This window comes from Mustela erminea, chromosome 8 (assembly GCF_009829155.1).
Source record: "Mustela erminea isolate mMusErm1 chromosome 8, mMusErm1.Pri, whole genome shotgun sequence".
Taxonomy (NCBI): domain Eukaryota; kingdom Metazoa; phylum Chordata; class Mammalia; order Carnivora; family Mustelidae; genus Mustela; species Mustela erminea.
In genome coordinates, this window is record NC_045621.1 from 65,701,942 (window position 1) to 65,720,711 (window position 18,770).

At 35.1% G+C, this 18,770-nt stretch overlaps 1 protein-coding gene across 7 annotated transcripts in view; it reads left to right on the forward strand.

Moving 5' to 3' along the window:
- UBR3 (ubiquitin protein ligase E3 component n-recognin 3) overlaps positions 1–18,770 on the forward strand; it is a 237,534-nt gene that overhangs the window by 34,560 nt on the left and 184,204 nt on the right. For all 7 annotated transcript variants that reach the window (XM_032355902.1, XM_032355897.1, XM_032355899.1 and 4 more), the window contains exons 4-6: positions 3,399–3,542; positions 4,067–4,116; positions 16,873–16,939. In XM_032355902.1, the coding sequence (XP_032211793.1) occupies positions 3,399–3,542; positions 4,067–4,116; positions 16,873–16,939 (261 nt within the window). The remainder of the gene's footprint in view (positions 1–3,398; positions 3,543–4,066; positions 4,117–16,872; positions 16,940–18,770) is intronic.

Here is an 18,770-nt window from a genome sequence, read left to right on the forward strand (position 1 = left end):
TGCCTTCGGCTCAGGTCATGATCTCAGGGTCCTCTGATCAAGCCCCAAATCAGGCTCTCTGCTCAGCAGGTAGTCTGTTTCCCTCTCTCTCTCTGCCTTCTGCTTTGCCTACTTGTGATCTCTCTCTCTCTCTGTGTCAAATAAATAAAATCTTAAAAAAAAATCTTAGCAAAGAAATAAAAACAATAAAAATATAAATAAATAAATAAATAAATAAATAAAATAAAATAAAAAAATAAATAAAATTCTAGAACTGAAAGTTAGCATTGAGTGCAGAAATTAAATTGAAAAAAATTTACTTAATGGGCTTAGCAGCAGATTGGAGAGGGTAGAAGAAAGACTTAATGAATTTGAAGACAGATTAATAGATTATTCAGTCTAGGGGCACCTGGGTGGCTCAGTTGATTAAGTGTCTGCCTTCAGCTCAGGTCGTGATCCCAGAGTCCTGGGTTTGAGCCCTGCGTCGGGAGAGGTCCCCGCTCAGAGGGGAGTGTGCTTCTCCTGCTGCCCCTTACCCTGCTGTGCTCTCTCTCTCTCTCTCAAATAAGGAAAATCTTTAAAAAAAAAATAGATTATTCAGTCTCGAGAACAGAGAGAAAATGCAACAGAGTCTTAGGGATCTGTTAGAATCAGATGATCTAAAGTGCCTGTAATTGGAATCCCAGGAGGGCATGAGAGTATGAATGTGGCAGAAAATAAAAATTTGAAAAAATCATGACTAAAATTCCCCAAATTGGATGAAAAACATTGACTTATAGATACAAGATGCCTAATGAGCCCCAAGTGGAATAAATATAAAGAATATCAGTCACACCTAGACACTTACTAGATTCTATGTTGAAATACTTATGGGTGAGAATGAGCTTACTTTTTAAAAAAGGGACTAAAAAATGGTGTAGTGTTGAAATGAAATGAATGTAGAGAGATAGTGGCACAAATAAGGTTACCACATTAGGGCTAGATCCAGGGCAGTCATGGACCATGTAATATTTTATATCTTATCCTGAGTGTATTGGGAAGTCATGGAAATATTTTAAGAGTGACATGATCAGATATGTGTTTTAAAAAGATGACTTGTGATTTTGCCAAAAATAGATTGGAAGGGGCAGAAATAGAAAAACTCAACTGCAGCTTAGGATAAAGATGATGGTAGCTTGTATTTCAATTTTGGTGAAAGCTGGAGAAAGATCAAGTTATAGCTGGTGGTCTGTTATTTCTTCAAACCTTATTTAGGAACTCAACTGTTGTAGAAGAAAGCAGCAAGTTGTTCTTAATCATTGTAAGAATGTATACCTTAGGAATGATTTATGGTAATTGTCTTATTTCTACAATTCTTTTATAATTATTTCTTGAAGTAAACAACACAACAGAAATCCTTGGCTGACTTTTAGTGATGGAAATCACATTAAATTTTGGTTCAGAAGTTTAAAATTTATAGGCTTCCGTACTTGTAATTACTGCTTGTTTATTCACTGGCTAGCGATGTTTTTAAGCCTCTCTTTCTTTACCCCCCCTAAAAGATTTTATTTATTTGTGAGAGAGAGAGAGAGAGAGAGAGAGAGAGCGCGCGCGAGAAAGCGAGAAAGAGCATGAGCAAGAGAAGGGGGAGGGGCAGAATGAGAAGCAGGCTCCCTGCTATCAGGGAGCCCATACAGGGCTTGATCCCAGGGCTGTGGGATCATGACCTGAGCCGAAGGGAGATGCTTAACTGACTGAGCCACCGAGGTGCCCCTCCATTTCTTTACTTTTAAAAATGTTAATTACAGGGGTGCCTGGGTGGCTCAGTCAGTTAAGCGTCTGACTCTTGATTTTGGCTCAGGTTATGATCTCAGGGTCATGAGATTGAGCCCTGTGTTGGGTTCTGTGCTGGGTTTGGAGCCTGGTTAAGATTCTTTCCTTCCCTCTGCCCCTACCCCTCCTCTAAAAAAAAAAAGGTCATTATACATTCATTTTTCTCAGCCTTGTTGTGAGGGTAAATGAAATATATTTTGTCATTTAAAAAGTATTATAAATTTCATCTATCATGATTGAGATAAATACGTGGCTTTTATTATTCAGGAGACATTTAGTAATTTCTTATATAGGATGCATAGAAGGTCTTTATTCTTTATAAACCATGTGTAATTTTTTTTAAACTAAGCATAACTGTTTTTGGTATTAGACTTGAAGGATGGATATATTCCTGACTGTTTAATGAGCACTAGAGTGTTGTTTTTTTTAAAACCAGCCCAGAAAGACATATTTAAAAAACAAACTGTTCTATTGCAATTATTAGGCTGGCAAAGGAAGGAAATACAGAAAAGCTCAACAGATATTAAAGAAGTTCACTTATATATTTTTATAATTGGAGAGCTTGAGATTTTAATTTAAGATACATAATTTGCCTAGGAGGTATCAAATGCCATGGTAATTTGGCTTTCAGACAGAGTAATTTTTTACTTTTTAAGAATTCTCAGAGTTTCAAAAGAAATTTTGAAATAGTAAAAGAAATAAAATTTCTTTTATATCATTCTATTCTCTATTTTTTTAAAAAAGATTTTATTTATTTATTTGACAGACAGAGATCACAAGTAGGCAGAGAGGCAGGCAGAGAGAGAGGAAGGGAAGCAGTCTCCCCGCTGAGCAGAGAGCCCGATGTGGGGCTCCATCCCAGGATCCTGGAATCATATCCTGAGCCGAAGGCAGAGGTTTTAACCCACTGAGCCACCCAGGTGCCCCTATTCTCTATAAATATGTTTAAAAAATACAAAAATTGGCAACAATTAATAAACTGCCATTTTAAAGTGAAAGTTCTAGGATTATGTAATTATAGAACCTAAGCTTTTTAATACTTTTTTTTAGAATAAGTTTTTACTGATATTTCTGTAGAAATTATATTTAATTCTTTAAATATGATGGACAGTTTGATAAAGTGGGAATTAGGAGTAATCTCAGTTATAATATTTGAAAATTCCACTCAGACATTATTTTATCCAGGAAGCGTTTCCTAAGTATTTTGCTTTGGATCTAGCTGCACGGTATTATGAGATCAGATTGTCAAACCACATGGTGGAAGTCTGCTATACAATTGTCACTTACCATACTATTTACCTTTCTCTACCATGATTTTTCAAGTTTCTTGAAGGCAGGAAATAATATGCCCTTGTTAATCTTTGCACCTCCTGTGACTTGCAGGTAATCTGGCATATTTTAGATATTCAGTTTCATAGTAGATTTTATTATTCATTATAAACATGCTCTGCAATATTGTGTGAAGCTGTTTTATATTCATTCTAGGGTTCTCCTGCCATTATAATATTTAGCTATTTTATATATGTTCTGTATTAATTGCTGAGATTGTTTTATTTATATTTTGAATAGAATATTTTTTCTGATTTTAAGTTTGTTTTAAATATTAGGTCTTGGAGAAAATGCTTGTGCAAAGAAAAGTCATGAAAAGTACCTTATAGCTTTGAAGAGCTCTGGACTTACATATCCTGAGGATAAGCTTGTATATGGTATACAGGAGCAGTCAGCTGGCACTAGCACTCTGGCAGTTCAAGGTTTGTCAGTTTAATTGGAACAGTGATAACTTTTCTGTATTGAAACAAAAAGACCCTCAAACTTGACTAATTATTAAAGAAATTATATAATATGTCATTCTCTTTAAGGAAAGTAGTAAAAATATAGAAGCAAGAAAGAATATATTGGCATTTTTCTTAAATGGAATTTGGTTAGCTTATTAAGGTTCTGTTTCTAACTCATGAAAAGCATTGCTATTAAACAATAGCTCAAAACTTTTGTATCTCAATATTTTAATAAACCATGGTTTAAAACTAAGAAGAAAGAGATCCTTCTGAAAAACCATTTGTGATGATTAAATGTGGATAATAACTACAGATTTTCTTTGAAGTGTAAATCTGTTAGATGCGAATTTATTAAAGATAAATGTTGAACCTCTACCAAGATATATGTTAGAATGAGTTGTCTTAAGGTAATAAAACTTGGCTTTTTGTGTATGTGTCAAAATAATTTTAAAGTGACGCAATATGTAACAATTATGAAGTAAACTTTTTCTTCTCCAAAGGTTTTGCAGGTGCAGCAGGAACATTGGGACAACTAGATTCTTCAGATGAGGTGAGATTTAAAACTTATTGAAAATAGAATTTAAAGTTATAGAACTATACAGAATTGTGGATATTATCTAGCTTAAATTCCTCATTTTGTGGACACGGAAGCCTAGAGTGGAATAAGTTAGCCAAGATTATAGTTATTAGATTTTTACTTCTTTATAATTTATCTCTTTCTTCACAGTTTAGAAATGGGAGATAGAAAGAGATAGAGATCTTTCCTTAGGCAGATATCCCTAAATTGACCCAAACTGTCAAATATATAAGGAAATTGTTTTAAGAAATTTAGCTAAGTCTGCAACAATGTATTAAAAGAATATAAAAGGTAACTGCTTTTCCAATTTCATAAGTTACACCTTATATGTTATACCTTATTTAAAAAAGCAGTGTACTTGGAAATAGACTGTCAGTTTGAAATTTTAACTTTTATAGTATTTATTAGCCAAATAATAGTGTTTATTAGATACTTCTGACAAATCCTTTATAGCATTCCTATATTTTATTAGCATACAATTTATAAGGGAGAAATTTTTTTATTTTTTTACATCTGTGTAAAAAATTTTTTTTTTTTTTTTTTTTTTTTACATCTTATGAAATGTAGATTCCTTTTTTTGGTCAAATTTAGTGATTAAAAATTTAAAAAACCAAATTGTATTATATTTAAATATACTATTTTAATGTAACTTTTTCTTTGAAAAACCATTTTAATTTGATACTATCACATGAAGTAAGCAAGATATCCTCTTTTGGAAAATGTGATTTTTGTTATTGGTGTCTCATAATTGATTTAATGCCTTATCATTTAAACTTCCTAGTAATATTTTTCCCCCTCTAAAAAGGCTCCCACAAAATGCAACATTTTCTGGAGTCTCTTATTGGACACACAGTTTTAAAGAGTTTTCAACAAATTGGAGAGGAAGTTTCATATGCTGTTTACAAGTTTGACCCTGGAATTAGAGTGCCTGGGTTTGAAACTGGCTCCTGTACCAATTAGTAGTGTGATTTGGGGCAAGTGTCTTAACTTCTCCATGCCTAAATTTCCTCTTCTGCAAAATGGAAGTAATAAAAATATTATTGCCTGGGGTTATTGTGAGGATTGAATGAGTTCATATATGAAAGCACTGAGAGCTTAGTGCCTGGCATATTGTAAGCACTAAATATGTGTCTGTAAAATAAAATAAAATCTTTTAAAAAATTTAATTTTTAGGGGCACCTGGGTGGCTCAGTGGGTTGAGCCACTGCCTTCAGCTCAGGTCATGATCTCAGAGTTCTGGGATGGAGCCCCGCATCCAGCTCTCTGCTCAGCAGGGAGCCTGCTTCCTCACTGCCTCCTCTCTCTGCCTGCCTCTCTGCCTGCTTGTGATCTCTCTCTCTGTCAAATAAATAAATAAAATCTTAAAAAAAAATTTAATTTTTAAAAATCATTTAAAAATACTGTAAATGGTTAGCTAAAACTTTTGCTTTTTTTTTTTTTTTTTATTTGACAGAGATCACAAGTAGGCAGAGAGAGAGGAAGGGAAGTAGGCTCCCCGCTGAGCAGAGCCTGATGCGAGGCTCAATCCCAGGATCTTGGGATCATGACCTGAGCCGAAGGCAGAGGCTTTAGCCCACTGAGCCACCCAGGCACCCAACTTTTGCTTTTTTTAACTTCAAAGAGTTACAAACAATTTTGCTATAATGACAAATGGGAAAAAAATTACTGGTAGTTAAAACAGACTTCCAAAAAAATCAAATAGACTTTAAAAAATACATATAAACATTATTCATTTGAACTAAAATAGTATTCCATTTCGAAGCTAGGGGAGGGGAGTGATGGAGGTAAGAATACTAATTCTTCATATGTCAAAGAAAGAAGAAATAAGAAGGGATTAGATAATAGGCATGTAGTTTTGCTTTATTTTTTAAAGATTTATTTATTTATTTTAGAGTGCACATGTGTGAATGGGGGGTGGGGTGGGAAGGGCAGAGTATCCTCAAGCAGACTCCCCACTGAGGGTGAAGACTAACATGGGGCTTTGATCCCAGGACCCTGAGATCATGAGTTGAGCTGAAATCAAAGCTGCAAACTTAACCAGTTGACTGAGCCACCCGGGTGCCCCTAGACATTTTTTAAAAAGAAGATTTTACTTAATATATTTTGAGAGAGAAGGAGTGGGAGATAGAACAGGGGAGGGGCAGAAGGGAGAGAGAGAGAGAGTCTCAAGCAGACTCCACACCAACCACTGAGCCTGACTTAGAACTTGAGCTCACAACTGTGACATCATGACCTGAGCTGAAATCAAGAGTCAAATGCTTAATCGACTTGAGTCACCCAGGGACCGCTAGACATGTGTTTTTAGTGACTTATTCTGCTTTATTATTTCTTTTTTTTAGGAGAGAGAGAGCAAGTGAGCTGAGGGGATGTGGACAGAGGGAGAGGGAGAAAGAATCTTACTCAGGCCCCATGCCCAGTGCAGAGCCCAATGTAGGACTTGATCTCATGACACTGAGATCATGACCTGAGCCAAAGTTAAGAGTGGGTGGCTTTACTGATTGAGCCATCTAGGCACCTCTATTCTGCTTTCTTTAAGGGCATTTTGTGGAGAAGCAGAATGTCCTGTCGAGAAGATGAGATCTGTGAAGACTTAGAAGTTGTATATAAGTGGGTACATGAGCACATTTTTGTTTAAAGCCAGCCGACAGGAAAGGGGCCTGTATGTATCATCAGTAGTAACTGTAGAAGATTATTTCATAATAAAATGGTTTAGTGATGTTACAGGACATTTTTAAAGATAATCTAAACATCTAGATATGATCTAGAACAATAAAAGTCTATAGTTAATGTTTGTTTATATGATACGTTAGAACCTTCATACTGTTTAGCGTACATGGCATTATGGATCTAATAAGAATTCTACTTTATTTTTATGAATTGAATCTGATTTCTGGGCATATAGAAAGCTGATATTCAACATAGATACTTTCTTCTCTGTCTAGGAAAGAACTAACAGTCATTTTTGTCTTGGCCTAAACTCTCTGAATTACTTTTTAAGTTGCCATGAATTTTATGGTAGGGTGCCAGAAGGAAATCCTTTTTTTTTAAAGAAAATGGTATTTATTTATTTATTTAGAGCGTGAGCTGGGGGGAGGGGACAGAGGGAGTGGGAGAGAGAAGCTCAAGCAGACTTCATGCTGAGTGCAGAGCCTGATGTGGGTTTGATCTCATGACCCTGAGGTCATGACCTGAGCCAAAGCTAAGAGTCGGACACTCAACTGACTGAACCACTCAAGCATTCCTAGCTGGAAATCCTTTTGTGTTTGTTGGAGAGAGAAGTAATTTCTGGGTGGATATCAGAGGATTTGAAATATGGCTTTTCTTTCTTTATTACCATTGCTTCTAATCTGTCCTTCTATCTTTTCTTCTGTTCTGTCTGTTCATTCCTCTGGGATTCTTTGTTTCAGCAACTTTTGTGTATAATGTTTTATATAATAATTTGTTCCTTAATTATGATTATGCCTCAGTGTGACTATCATCTTAAAAACTGGGTGGTGACAAATTCAAATATTCATTTCATCTATTCTCAAAATACATCATTTTTTGAGAGCAGCAGAGAATTATTGTTAGAACATGTGATATATATTTAACTTATATATTTAGAAGTAGTTTAGACTCTGATTTTTAAATCATATTTTATAATTAAAATTTTTATTTATTTAAAAGTACTTTTTATAGTTTATATATTTATTATATTTTCTAGTTGGGATAAAAATGGGATCATTTGGGCATTTGAAAACTTGAGAATTTGAAGTAGAGTTGTTTAGCTGGAAGTGGATATCTATTTTATTTTTTTAAGATTTTACTTATTTGAGAGAGACAGAGATCATGAATTGGGAGGGGGCAGAGGAAAAGGGAGAAATAGGCTCCTCACTGAGCTGGGGGCTCAACATATGGCTCGACATGGGACTTGCTCCCAGGGCACCTGAGCTGAAGGCAGATGCTTAACTGACTGAACCACCCAAGTACCCCTACTTTAGTTTTTCTTTAAGAGAAGCTTGAGCTTTAAAGTTGGACAGACCTCAGTTTGAATTTTGTCTCATAATTATATCACTTTGTTTTTTGCCAGTCATTTAACTTCTGAATATCCATTTTCTCTTGGAAAAGTGATGAGAATTCTGTTAGGATTAAATCCGATAACATAAAGTACCTATCACAGATAAGACACAGATTAGACTCTAGATAAATGTTTTTGTCCTAGTACTTTATGTGAGGAGTGATTCAAGTATTTGAATTTTTAGCTATTGTGGGTCATATTATACACATTTCTACTCATCTTTACAGAGGAAATAATTTACTAAAGCATGTTTTAAAACAATGAAGTTGATTTAAAAAAAGGTTTTATTTATTTATTTGACAGAGATCACAAGTAGGCAGAGAGGCAGGCAGAGAGAGGAGGAAGCAGGCTCCCTGCTGAGCAAAGAGCTTGATGCAGGGCTCATTCTCCATCCCAGGACCCTGGATCATGACCTGAGCCAAAGGCAGAGACTTTAACCCACTGAATCACTAGGCGCCCCAGTGAAGGTCATTTTTAAAAATTTAGTTGAAATATTACCTAAGTAATGCACAAACAGATTGTAGTTGTTTTGCCAAACAGTTCAGATTAAATAAAAGTCCCCTCTCTACCCTTCCTAATACCAGCTCTTCTTTGGGTAACTATAGTTAATAGTTTGGATGTCTTTGACAGATCCTCTTCTATGGAGTTTAATAACTGTGTGTTTATAGAAATGCATTTTGTGTGTGTGTGTGTGTGTGTGTGTGTGTGTGTGTTTGAAAAAATAAAAAATATTATGCCAGTTTGTGTCCTTTCATTTACTCCATAATGTACTGTGCATATTCATCTTTGTCAGTACTCTTTTCTTTTCATTTGCTATGTAGTATTCTGAAATATGAATTAAACTACAGCTTATCCAATCATGTCCTTAATTTGCAGTTTTTTATGACAAGATACAGTGCTTACATTTCTTTTCGTGCTGGTGTGCGAATAGTTCTCTAAGATGTGGAACTGCTAGGTCACAAAGTATGCACATCTTAAATTTTAATAGATTGATTTCTTTCTGATTATAAAATCACACACATATTTAAAATGAAAAGTATGGAAAAGTATAAAAATAAGACCATTACCTATGGCCAGTCCTAAAGGGTTTTTAGTGATAAAGGGAGGAAATTTTCTATTTTAAGATTGTGATCATGTTTTTTTTGTGTTTTGTTTGTTTGGTTTTTTTTTAAAGATTTTTATTTATTTGGGATGCCTAGGTGGCTTAGTCAATTAAGTGGCTGCCTTCAGCTCAGGTCATGATCCCAGCATCCTGGGATCGAATCCCACATCAGGCTCCTTGCTCCACAGGGAGCCTGTTTCTTCCTCTGCCTCTGTCTGCCACTCTGCCTGCCTGTATTCTCTCTATCTCTCTGACAAATAAATAAATAAAATCTTTAAAAAAAGAAATTTTATTTAAAAATTATTTAAAAATTCTTAAAAAATATTTATTTATTTGTCAGAGCACACATGTAAGGGAACAGCAGGCAGAGGAAGAAGCAGGCTCCCTGCTGAGCAAGGAGCCTGATGTGGGACTCGATATGATCATAATTTTTTATACAAACATATATTTATTAATGTTTTATTGATGTGTGTACTACAAGGTCTTTGCCTTTTTTTTTTTTTTTTTAAAGATTTTACTTGCTTATTTGAGATAGCACTTGCACTGGCACAAGCCAGGAGTGGTGGGCAGAGGGAAAGAGGGCGAGGGAGAGGCAGGCTCTCTGCTGAGCAGGGACCCTGACTGTGGGGTCAATCCCAGGACCCTGGGATCATGACCTGAGCCAAAGGCAGATGCCTAATGGACCGAACCATCCAGGTACCCTTGCTTTTTGGTTCTGAACACATTTTCAAATCTTGAGTTAGTAATAGAAGAATCATATAATACAACAAAAACAAAAATGAGAATCAGGAGGAAGCAATTTGAAAGTTATAAAAATTACTAACGTAGAGCGAAAAGAGGCCTTAAAGTTTATTTTGCCTAACTTATAGATGAAGAAGCTGAATTCCATGGAAATAACAGGTTCACTCAAGCTAGTGAATTTCATTTACTAGTTTTTGGTAGAGTTGGAAGTGGACACTAGGTCTCTTATCTAGTTGGTTTAGAGTTCTTTCTGTGAAGTGGATAAACGATTCTTTTATTACTATTGTAGTACAACACATTTGTCCTAAACTTTGTGACCAAAAATTACCCTTTTTTTTTTTTTCCCCTTACAATTTTATGACTCAGGAATTTGGGACCCGCAGCTGGGCATTAGGGTTTCCTCATGAAGTTCTAGTTAGTTGCTGGCTGCCACTGCAGTCCTCTAAGTCTCAGCTGAAGTGGAGATTTAAGGTGGCTTACCGACAGGACTGGTTGTTGATTGCTTACAGTCTGCAAGGAGCTCAGCTGGCTTTTGACCAGAGTGCCTGCAGGTGGCTTCTCCAGAGTGGAGGTCTCAAGTTGTTACATATTTACTGGCTTCTCCCAGATTTGAGCTGCTAGAGAGCAGAAGCTGGACAGCCTTTTCTGAGCTGGCCTTGGAAGTTACATTGTGTCACTAACAGACTGCATTTTATTAGTTGGCAGTTGTCAAGGTGGGTCCAGATTCAGTAGGAGGGGACATAGATCCCACCTCTAGAAGGAGGAGTGTCAAAGAATTTGTAAACACGTTTCAAAACTTCTAAGATATGACTTTGCTGTTTTTTTTTCCCTGAATTCACTTGCTATCCAAAATAATGACTAGTGATTATAGTTAACTAACATACCAACAATTGATTATATATTTTTCCATCTACTCAGTGCTTTTTTTGTTGTTGTTGTTGGGAAAACTGTCACCTGACAGTGAAATAATGCTGTAAGCAGAAATGGCTATTGTAGGATTTTAATTAAAATTACAGAGTTTTCTTTAAGTGTGGTAGTTAATTGAAGATCAAGAAAATGAAAGTTTACATTTAAGATTGTAAGATACATATTTTTAAAGTTGATCTTTACCTTTGTGAACTCCTTTTAACTCTGTAAAGGAGAAAGCTAATGCAGGAATAGGATAAAAAGAGTATGACAGAAGAGTACCCAGATACACATGTTCCTGAGCAAATAACCTGTTTATGCCATTAAGCTATTAATGCCATTAATTTATGCCATTATGAATTAAAATTCATTAAGGCTTTTAAAGCTATATTGATTTTTTTTCTGCAACTATAGGCACAAATGATATGTTTGCTTTTTAGTATTTATATTTGAAATTTAATGAAGACCTGGATATGGTTAAAGCTTAGAGTTTCTATACCCTTACCCTACAGGGCCATGGGATTATTGAGCAGACGTTTTTCATGATTTCATTCTTGTAATTTAACATTGATATAAAAAAACAGGATGAGAAGAGGGCAGTGACATCTTCATTATTACTGTAGAGAAATGATTGTAACAATTAAAAAAATGTAAGAATTTAGAATTGGAGAGACCCCAGAGGTAATCTGTTCTTACCCCTTTGTTTTAAAAATGAACAGATGTGAAACTATTAACAGCAGCAAGATTTCTATTTGTAAAGAGTTTTATTGAATGAGGGTACATATTGCAGTCTACTTAATTTTATTCATACAAGTTGTGTCAGAAATTTGTCTCGGCTCTCCCTAGAACATTATGTACTCAGCAGGGCTATTTATACACATGACATTCTTCATACTACTACTTCTTATTCTTTTTTTGTATAGCTCATATGAAATAGGAGTAGAAAATGTTGTTTGTGTTATATGGAACTGAAGAGAAAACAAGCACATTTGACTTTATAAAGTATTTTTAAATTTACATTTATATTAATTTTTTGTTTAGATTTATTTTAACCATCAGATAATTCAGTTCAAAAGAAGATTATCTGTAGTATTATATGTACATAGGTCTAATTAGAGTTTGTCAGAGAAAATAGGATCTTTTAAATCAAGATAATTTTTTAAGATTATATTCACTGTCGCCATTACCATAGCAATGTCCGTATGTGTGCAATGACCAGATCATTAATTTCTGTGACATTGATGTACTTAGCTATTAATACAGATGAAGGCATTTAAGACACTTTTCCCTCTGAAACTGTAAAATTATGAATGTCCATTGTGCAAAAATTAAAAAGTAGAAAAAAGCATAAAAAGAAAACGTGGTAAATATTTTCAGCTGTACCACCCAGAGATAACCATGATTTATTAATTTTGCGTGTTTACTTCTAGTCTTTTTTTTTTCTTGCATACTTTTAGGTAATTGAGAAATACTTAAAGTAAGTTACTATGTAAATATGCTTTCAATACTCTTGCCTTTATTCAAGACAGAATCCAAATGAGCAGTTAAAACTAATTTTTCAAAGTGTGGCAAAAGCAGGATTATTGAAATTGAAAGACAGAGTTGCTTTTCATAAATTAATAGGTAAAAGAAAAAAATTAGTATTATTTAGTTTTATTTTGGGGGTAGAAGGTTTAATTCTAATCATAAAAAATTACATTAATGGTTATGAGGTAGAGAATCATAGAAACTTTAGGCAGGAGCTTAGAAATGTCTAGTGAATTGCTTTTCCAGTGCAGGAATTGATTTTACAACATTCCTGACAGTTGGTAAGCCTTTTCATAAACACTTGGAATGATAGGGAGTTTACTTAGTTTCTGAGGCAACTTGTTCTTTTGTTTGATAGCTCTAATTATTATATATAAGGATGTTCTCAATACTTGCTAAATATTGTAATTTTCACACATTTCTTATTTTTCCTTTAGAATATTTTTATTTTTTTAAAGATTTATTTACTTACTTGAGAGAGCAGGCGAGCTGGAGTGCACATGTATGCCATTGGGAGCACAGCAGGAAAAGGCAGAGGAGAGGGAAAAGCAGACTCCCTGCTGGGCAGGGAGCCCTATGCAGGGCTGATCTCAGGACCCTGAGATTGTGACCTACGCCAAAGGCAGATGCTTAACTGACTGAGCCACCCAGTTGTCCCTGAAAAGTTTTTGTTTTTACTTCTATAAGACACCTCCTTAAATATTTAGCTTTAGTGATTTAATATTTTCTGCTGTACATGACTTTTTCATCTATTCACTCCCCTGTCAGTGTGTGATTTGATTCCATACACAGGCATGGGCTCTCTTTCGATAAGCATACTGTTGGTTAAGGTACATTTTTTTTTCTTTTTTTTGTAGGTCTTTTAGCATTTATGCTAGATGTTGGCAGGAACCCAGTGGTCAAAAATGAAATGCCTAGGTTTTGACCCTCCTATCCCTCCAGCACTGAACAGTTGACAAGCTAGAGGTCCCTCTCTGCTTTATACTTGTAAAGTTGATTTAAAGTAAACAGTCTCAGATTATAGTGGCTTACTTAAGTCTATGTTTCATTTTATTGTTCTAGTCTTCAAGATCTTTGGATTTTATTTTTATAACCTGATATGTTATATATTCCTTTTAGCCTTGTATATTCTGTATTAACAGCCTTTGAGTATTATTTTAACCATCTGTGAATTTACCAACTTCTTTTTATGGAGGTCATATTTTTTTCATCTGCTTAGTAAATTCATAAAATAAGAAAGGTTAATTTGGTTGTAAATTTTACAGGCTAGGAATTTGAATGGGTTTTTTGGGATCTTAGCTCATTTTGGACGTTATACATATTTTGTGCCTGAAACACATGTGGTAAGGTGTCACTTCCCTGCCCAGGTATTATTTAAGAGTTTAAAAGTGTTTTTCTGGGCTGCACAAATGCTCTCTGGATAGAGGTTGTACTTGATTTATTTCCTTCCTTGTCCATTGAACTGTGATTTTTTCCCAGGGTTCTTTCTCTGCTGCTTCTTCATGGATAAATAGGGAAGAACTAAAACTTATTACCATGGATTTGGGGTTGGGTGTGGCACTGTGGCTATGATACCTGTATTTTCATCTTCCTTAATCCTGAAATTCCCACCTCTGGGAATTCTTCCAGTTGTTAGAAGTATTGTTTTTCTCAAGACAAAATGTGGGACTTGTAATAGATAGCATAGTAATCAGTTATCTTGAGCAGATCGTCACAGGATTGGAAATCAGAACCATATTTAAAATTTATTTATTAACTTAAAACTATAATCCATATTCATTGTTGAATAAATAGAAAATAAATGTTAACAAAAATATAAAATTATATATTACTGTATTATTTAGAGGTGGCTAATTGTAGACATCTATAATCTAACAGATTTTATATGTAGTATATTTTAATAGTTTAATGGTTTCATCCTATACATACTACTCTATAGCCTGCTTTTCTCACTAATGACAGTTTTGAACTTCATAAGGAATATATTTTAACAGGTTTTATATGTGTATGTTATCAGTACTTAAATGTTTTATACTCTTTATGCTATTCTATATAGCATGCCTTTTTAATTTTTAATAATGGTTTTTGAAGAAATATCTGGTCACAATGAAAATAGATCTCTAGCATTGTTTTCCTTAGAGTACAGGTATGCTCTGATTTATTTACCTAATCACCTGCTGTTGGAAGCCAAAGTTTCTTTTATTTTGCGTTACAGGTAACTTTATGATAAATAGTTACTCATCTAGTCCTTATTCACTTATCTGTTTCTTTAGGATAAATTCCTATAACTAAAACTTCCGTTGCAATGATAAATATACCTAGCGGCTTTTGACATGTGTATTGACAAATGGCCATTCAGAAAAATTGCAAGAGTGTGCATTTTTCCCTCCCTTCCTTGTATCTCCCTTCCTAGCTGTATTTGATAATGTACCATGATGTGAAACCCAGCTTACTGGTCTGTTTCCAGACTTCATCGTTGCGGTTTTGTTCATGCTGTCTTTTCTTGGAATGGCTTTCCTCTCCTTTGCTTGGTTAATTTTACTTGTTTTTTAGACTATAAGGTTGGGAAATTTATAGAACTTTGTTATGCCATGACCATTGCTTGATCAAGGATGCTCTTTTTATAGGGAGTTTGTATTTGAAATTATGAAGTAATCCTAGCCCGGGTTATAGATTTTTTCCCCCCTCAAATTTGTCTTTTCTCTGAGGATTGGGAGAACAGTTTTACAGATGGCTGATAGCTAGATCTCACACTTTAGAGCCCTCTGGACCCTGTGTCATGATTTTATATTCTTGTGTCTGCTTTTTGTCTCTTAAGCCTCCAAATTTCATTTTGGCAAGTTACTCCAAGAGAAAGTGAAGGTGGTAGAAGAGAGTGTAGTTTGACTGTCAGTACTGCTGCCAGGTGGTAGGTGGTCAGAGAGGACTGGCAGAGGTCGGCATTCACAGGGAGGGCATACGGAAGTGCTGGGTAAATGCTAATTGACAGAGCTAAATGGTGTCTTTGGAAAATCGAAGCCCTGAGGATGGATGCTAGGTTTGCCAGAAACCTGAAGTTAAGGCTGTGGTGTGTAGGCCAACAAAGCCATACTAGTTGATAAAACAGCAGCATGAAGCCAAGACTGACTACTTTTCTGCTTTGGAGATTTGGTGGGCTGTAATTGAGAAAGTACCTGGGAATTTGTACCACAGTTCGAACTGCCACCACCAGCATAACACCATTGTTAGTACAGCAAACTACCACATGTCTTTATAAGATCCTTTGGCTCATATATGTTGGAAAATAGGAAAAAGATGTCAGGATTACATGGAGGTTTGGGATTCCTATGCAGTCTTTCCTAGTTCAGGAGAACTAGGATAATGCGGTGTAGAATCCTATCCTTCAGCTGGAGGGGAAAAAACGTGAATTCTGCTGCAAGGGCAGCAGGAACCTTTTCAGCAACATTTAAAGAAATTTAGAAATGAGCACTTGCATCCAGGGCTCTCTCCCCAGGAGGCACACTCTAGCTTCACATTGGTTGCAGGAGGAGTAGGCTGTTGCTTCCTCTGCTCCTTTTCCCTCTGTGCTCTCTTAGCTGGCTAGGTTCCCATTCTGTTGTTGTGATGCTGTGCTAACATCCCCTGAGACAGCCTCAAACCACTGTAAGATGTTGGTGTGGGAATCCAAATGATATCCCCAGAGACTGATTATTGCTTTTGTTACTTCTCTGGTTACAAACTTGAATAGATTGTGAGTGGTCTGCCCCTCATCTTTTTTTCTCCATAGGCTTTGTTATTTTTCATGTGAGTTTTTTTAGGAATGAATATATCACATATAAGCAGAAATGCCTGTATTTCCTTCTTGGATTTTTTTCCCTAAGTAACTTAAAAAAAATTTTTTTTAAACTGTCAATTTAGCTTTTAATGTCCTATATTTATTTTTCAGAATTTGATTTTTTGAACTCATTTTTTCTCTCAGATACTCCAAAACCTTTTCTCTATTCATTGTTTTAGCCCTCTTCCCTTGCTCTCCTTTCTTCCTGTGCTAATCTGCTTCCCTCCTCCTCTTTATATTCTTTGTGCATTTGATGTTACATTTATAAGGTTAGGAAAGTTTTTTTAATAGGAAATTTTTTATTTTGACATTTTCGGGTCTTACTAGTCTTTCATTAAAAGCGCAGATTAAATTTAAGAGTTCTTGTATTTTAATACTAAGGATTTTCATTATATATTATGCTAATTTTAAAATAAAAAAATTTATTATGGTATATACATAAAAGTGAAATGTGTTGATTAATACTATGTAAGCATGCCTGTGTTACATATTTAACATAATTTGTAAGCATATTTCTACTTTATGTGAAATGTATACTTCATGAATAGGACTGTGTATGATACTAATTTTGTTTTCCTCCAGGAGGATCAGGATGGGAGTCAAGGTCTGGGCAAGAGAAAGAGGGTCAAACTAAGCAGTAGCACCAAAGGTATTTATATTTAATTTTTTCCTTGTGTAAAAAGCTAAAAATGAAAACCAAGAAACAGATTTTTTACTACAGACACAAACTGATAGTTAACAGAGGGGAGGTAGGTGGGAGGATGGGTTAAACAGGTGATGGGGGAGTAAGGAGTGCACTTGTTGTGATGAGTACCAGGTGGTGTATGGAGTGTTAAATCACTCTGTTGTATACCTGAAACTAATGTGACACTGTATGTTAATTAACTGGAATTTAAATGAAAACTTAAAAAAAAAGCTAAAAATGTTTAATCATTAAGAACACTTAGTGGGCTAGCCATTTTGAAGGGAGAGTTATGTTCTTACATTTGTCTAATGATGGAGAAAGTATTGTTAGGGGGGTGATTGTGGGGGACCTCAAAAGCAAATGAAACCCTTACTATTAGAATTTTGTTTATTTATTTGTTTCATAAGATGTGCATTATAATATTTGAGCCATTAAAAAAGTGAATCTTTTCACTGATTCCTTGATTTGGATCCAGTGTTTTTGGTATAAAGTTTAGATTGAGTTACGTCTTTTTATAATCTGGGGTATGTAGTTTCTACAGTGAAAAAACCTAAGTATGGGAGAGATGGTGAGAGAGAGAGGTGGGAGAGAATAAAAATGAGTGGCACTTTTTTAAGGGTTCAGGTAGGGCTCAATATGTTTGCTCAAAGGAGGAAGTAGGTATGTCTGCAGTAAGGGACTAGATTAGTGATAATAATGAGTAATATTTATTGATCTTCTTGTACATGCTAGACATAGTGCCAGGTATTTCACATAAGTTGGTTCATTTGATTCTTAAAGTCACCATACAAAACAGTAATTATTATTGTTATTATTGTTATTGCTGTTATTACTATTTTATGAATGAGGAAATGGAGGCATGTTAGAGATCACAACTAATGAGAAATAGATCCTTAATTCAAATACCAGAGCCTAAGCTTTTAATCACTGTTTTCTTGACCCTTACTAAAAAATTTTCTAGAGTACTTGTTACTCGTTGACAGCCTGTGCTCTGGATTTTTGCCATGGATTTCCAAATCTTAACATGGTCTATATCCTGGGATAGTATGGTCTGTCTGTTAGAGAGTCTCCAGAGGTTGAATTATTATTTTGATGAAAAGAAGATAATTATTATTTCTGGTGCTGAGTGTATCTTGTGGAATATTTACAACTGCTTAGAAAGGTGGAGCAAGCAGGCAGTTTTAGTTGAGGCTCATTTTGCAAGTCTGTTCAGAGTTAGTTATGCTGCTGCATTTAATTTGGGGCTCCTAGTGTTGGGGACTGCTCAAGATCCTTCTAGCCAGACTAAGAAGACAGTAAACAGATTAACAGGAGAAAATAAAATTTAATGGTGTATGTATGGGGAATTCACACAGATGTGGAAATTCCCAAAACAGGCAAAATAAAGTATATAGGTGATTCTGAACTAGGGAAAAATGGGTAAGGGTCTGGAACTGCAAAGGGAAGACATGCAAATCACAGGAAGATGGGAAAGAGTAAATATTTGATAAATAAATATTTGCTGGGCCTCTTAGAAACAATGGGACACAGGTCTTGCTAGGTTCCTCCCTGTCTACCATACTTAGTTTATATCATAATGTAGTTATCTATGGTGATAGCTCTCTTTCTGGAGCAGGTCCTCTATCCAAATTCTTTTTAGGTTGTTGATGGGGAAGGCAAAGGGGTTTTCCTGAATTTGCTGGATTTTGATTGCTTTTGTTTGATATAGTTGACACACAAAGTTACATTAGTTTCAAGTATACAACTTAGTGATTTGACAAGTTTCTACGTTATGGTATGTTCACAAGTGTAGGTA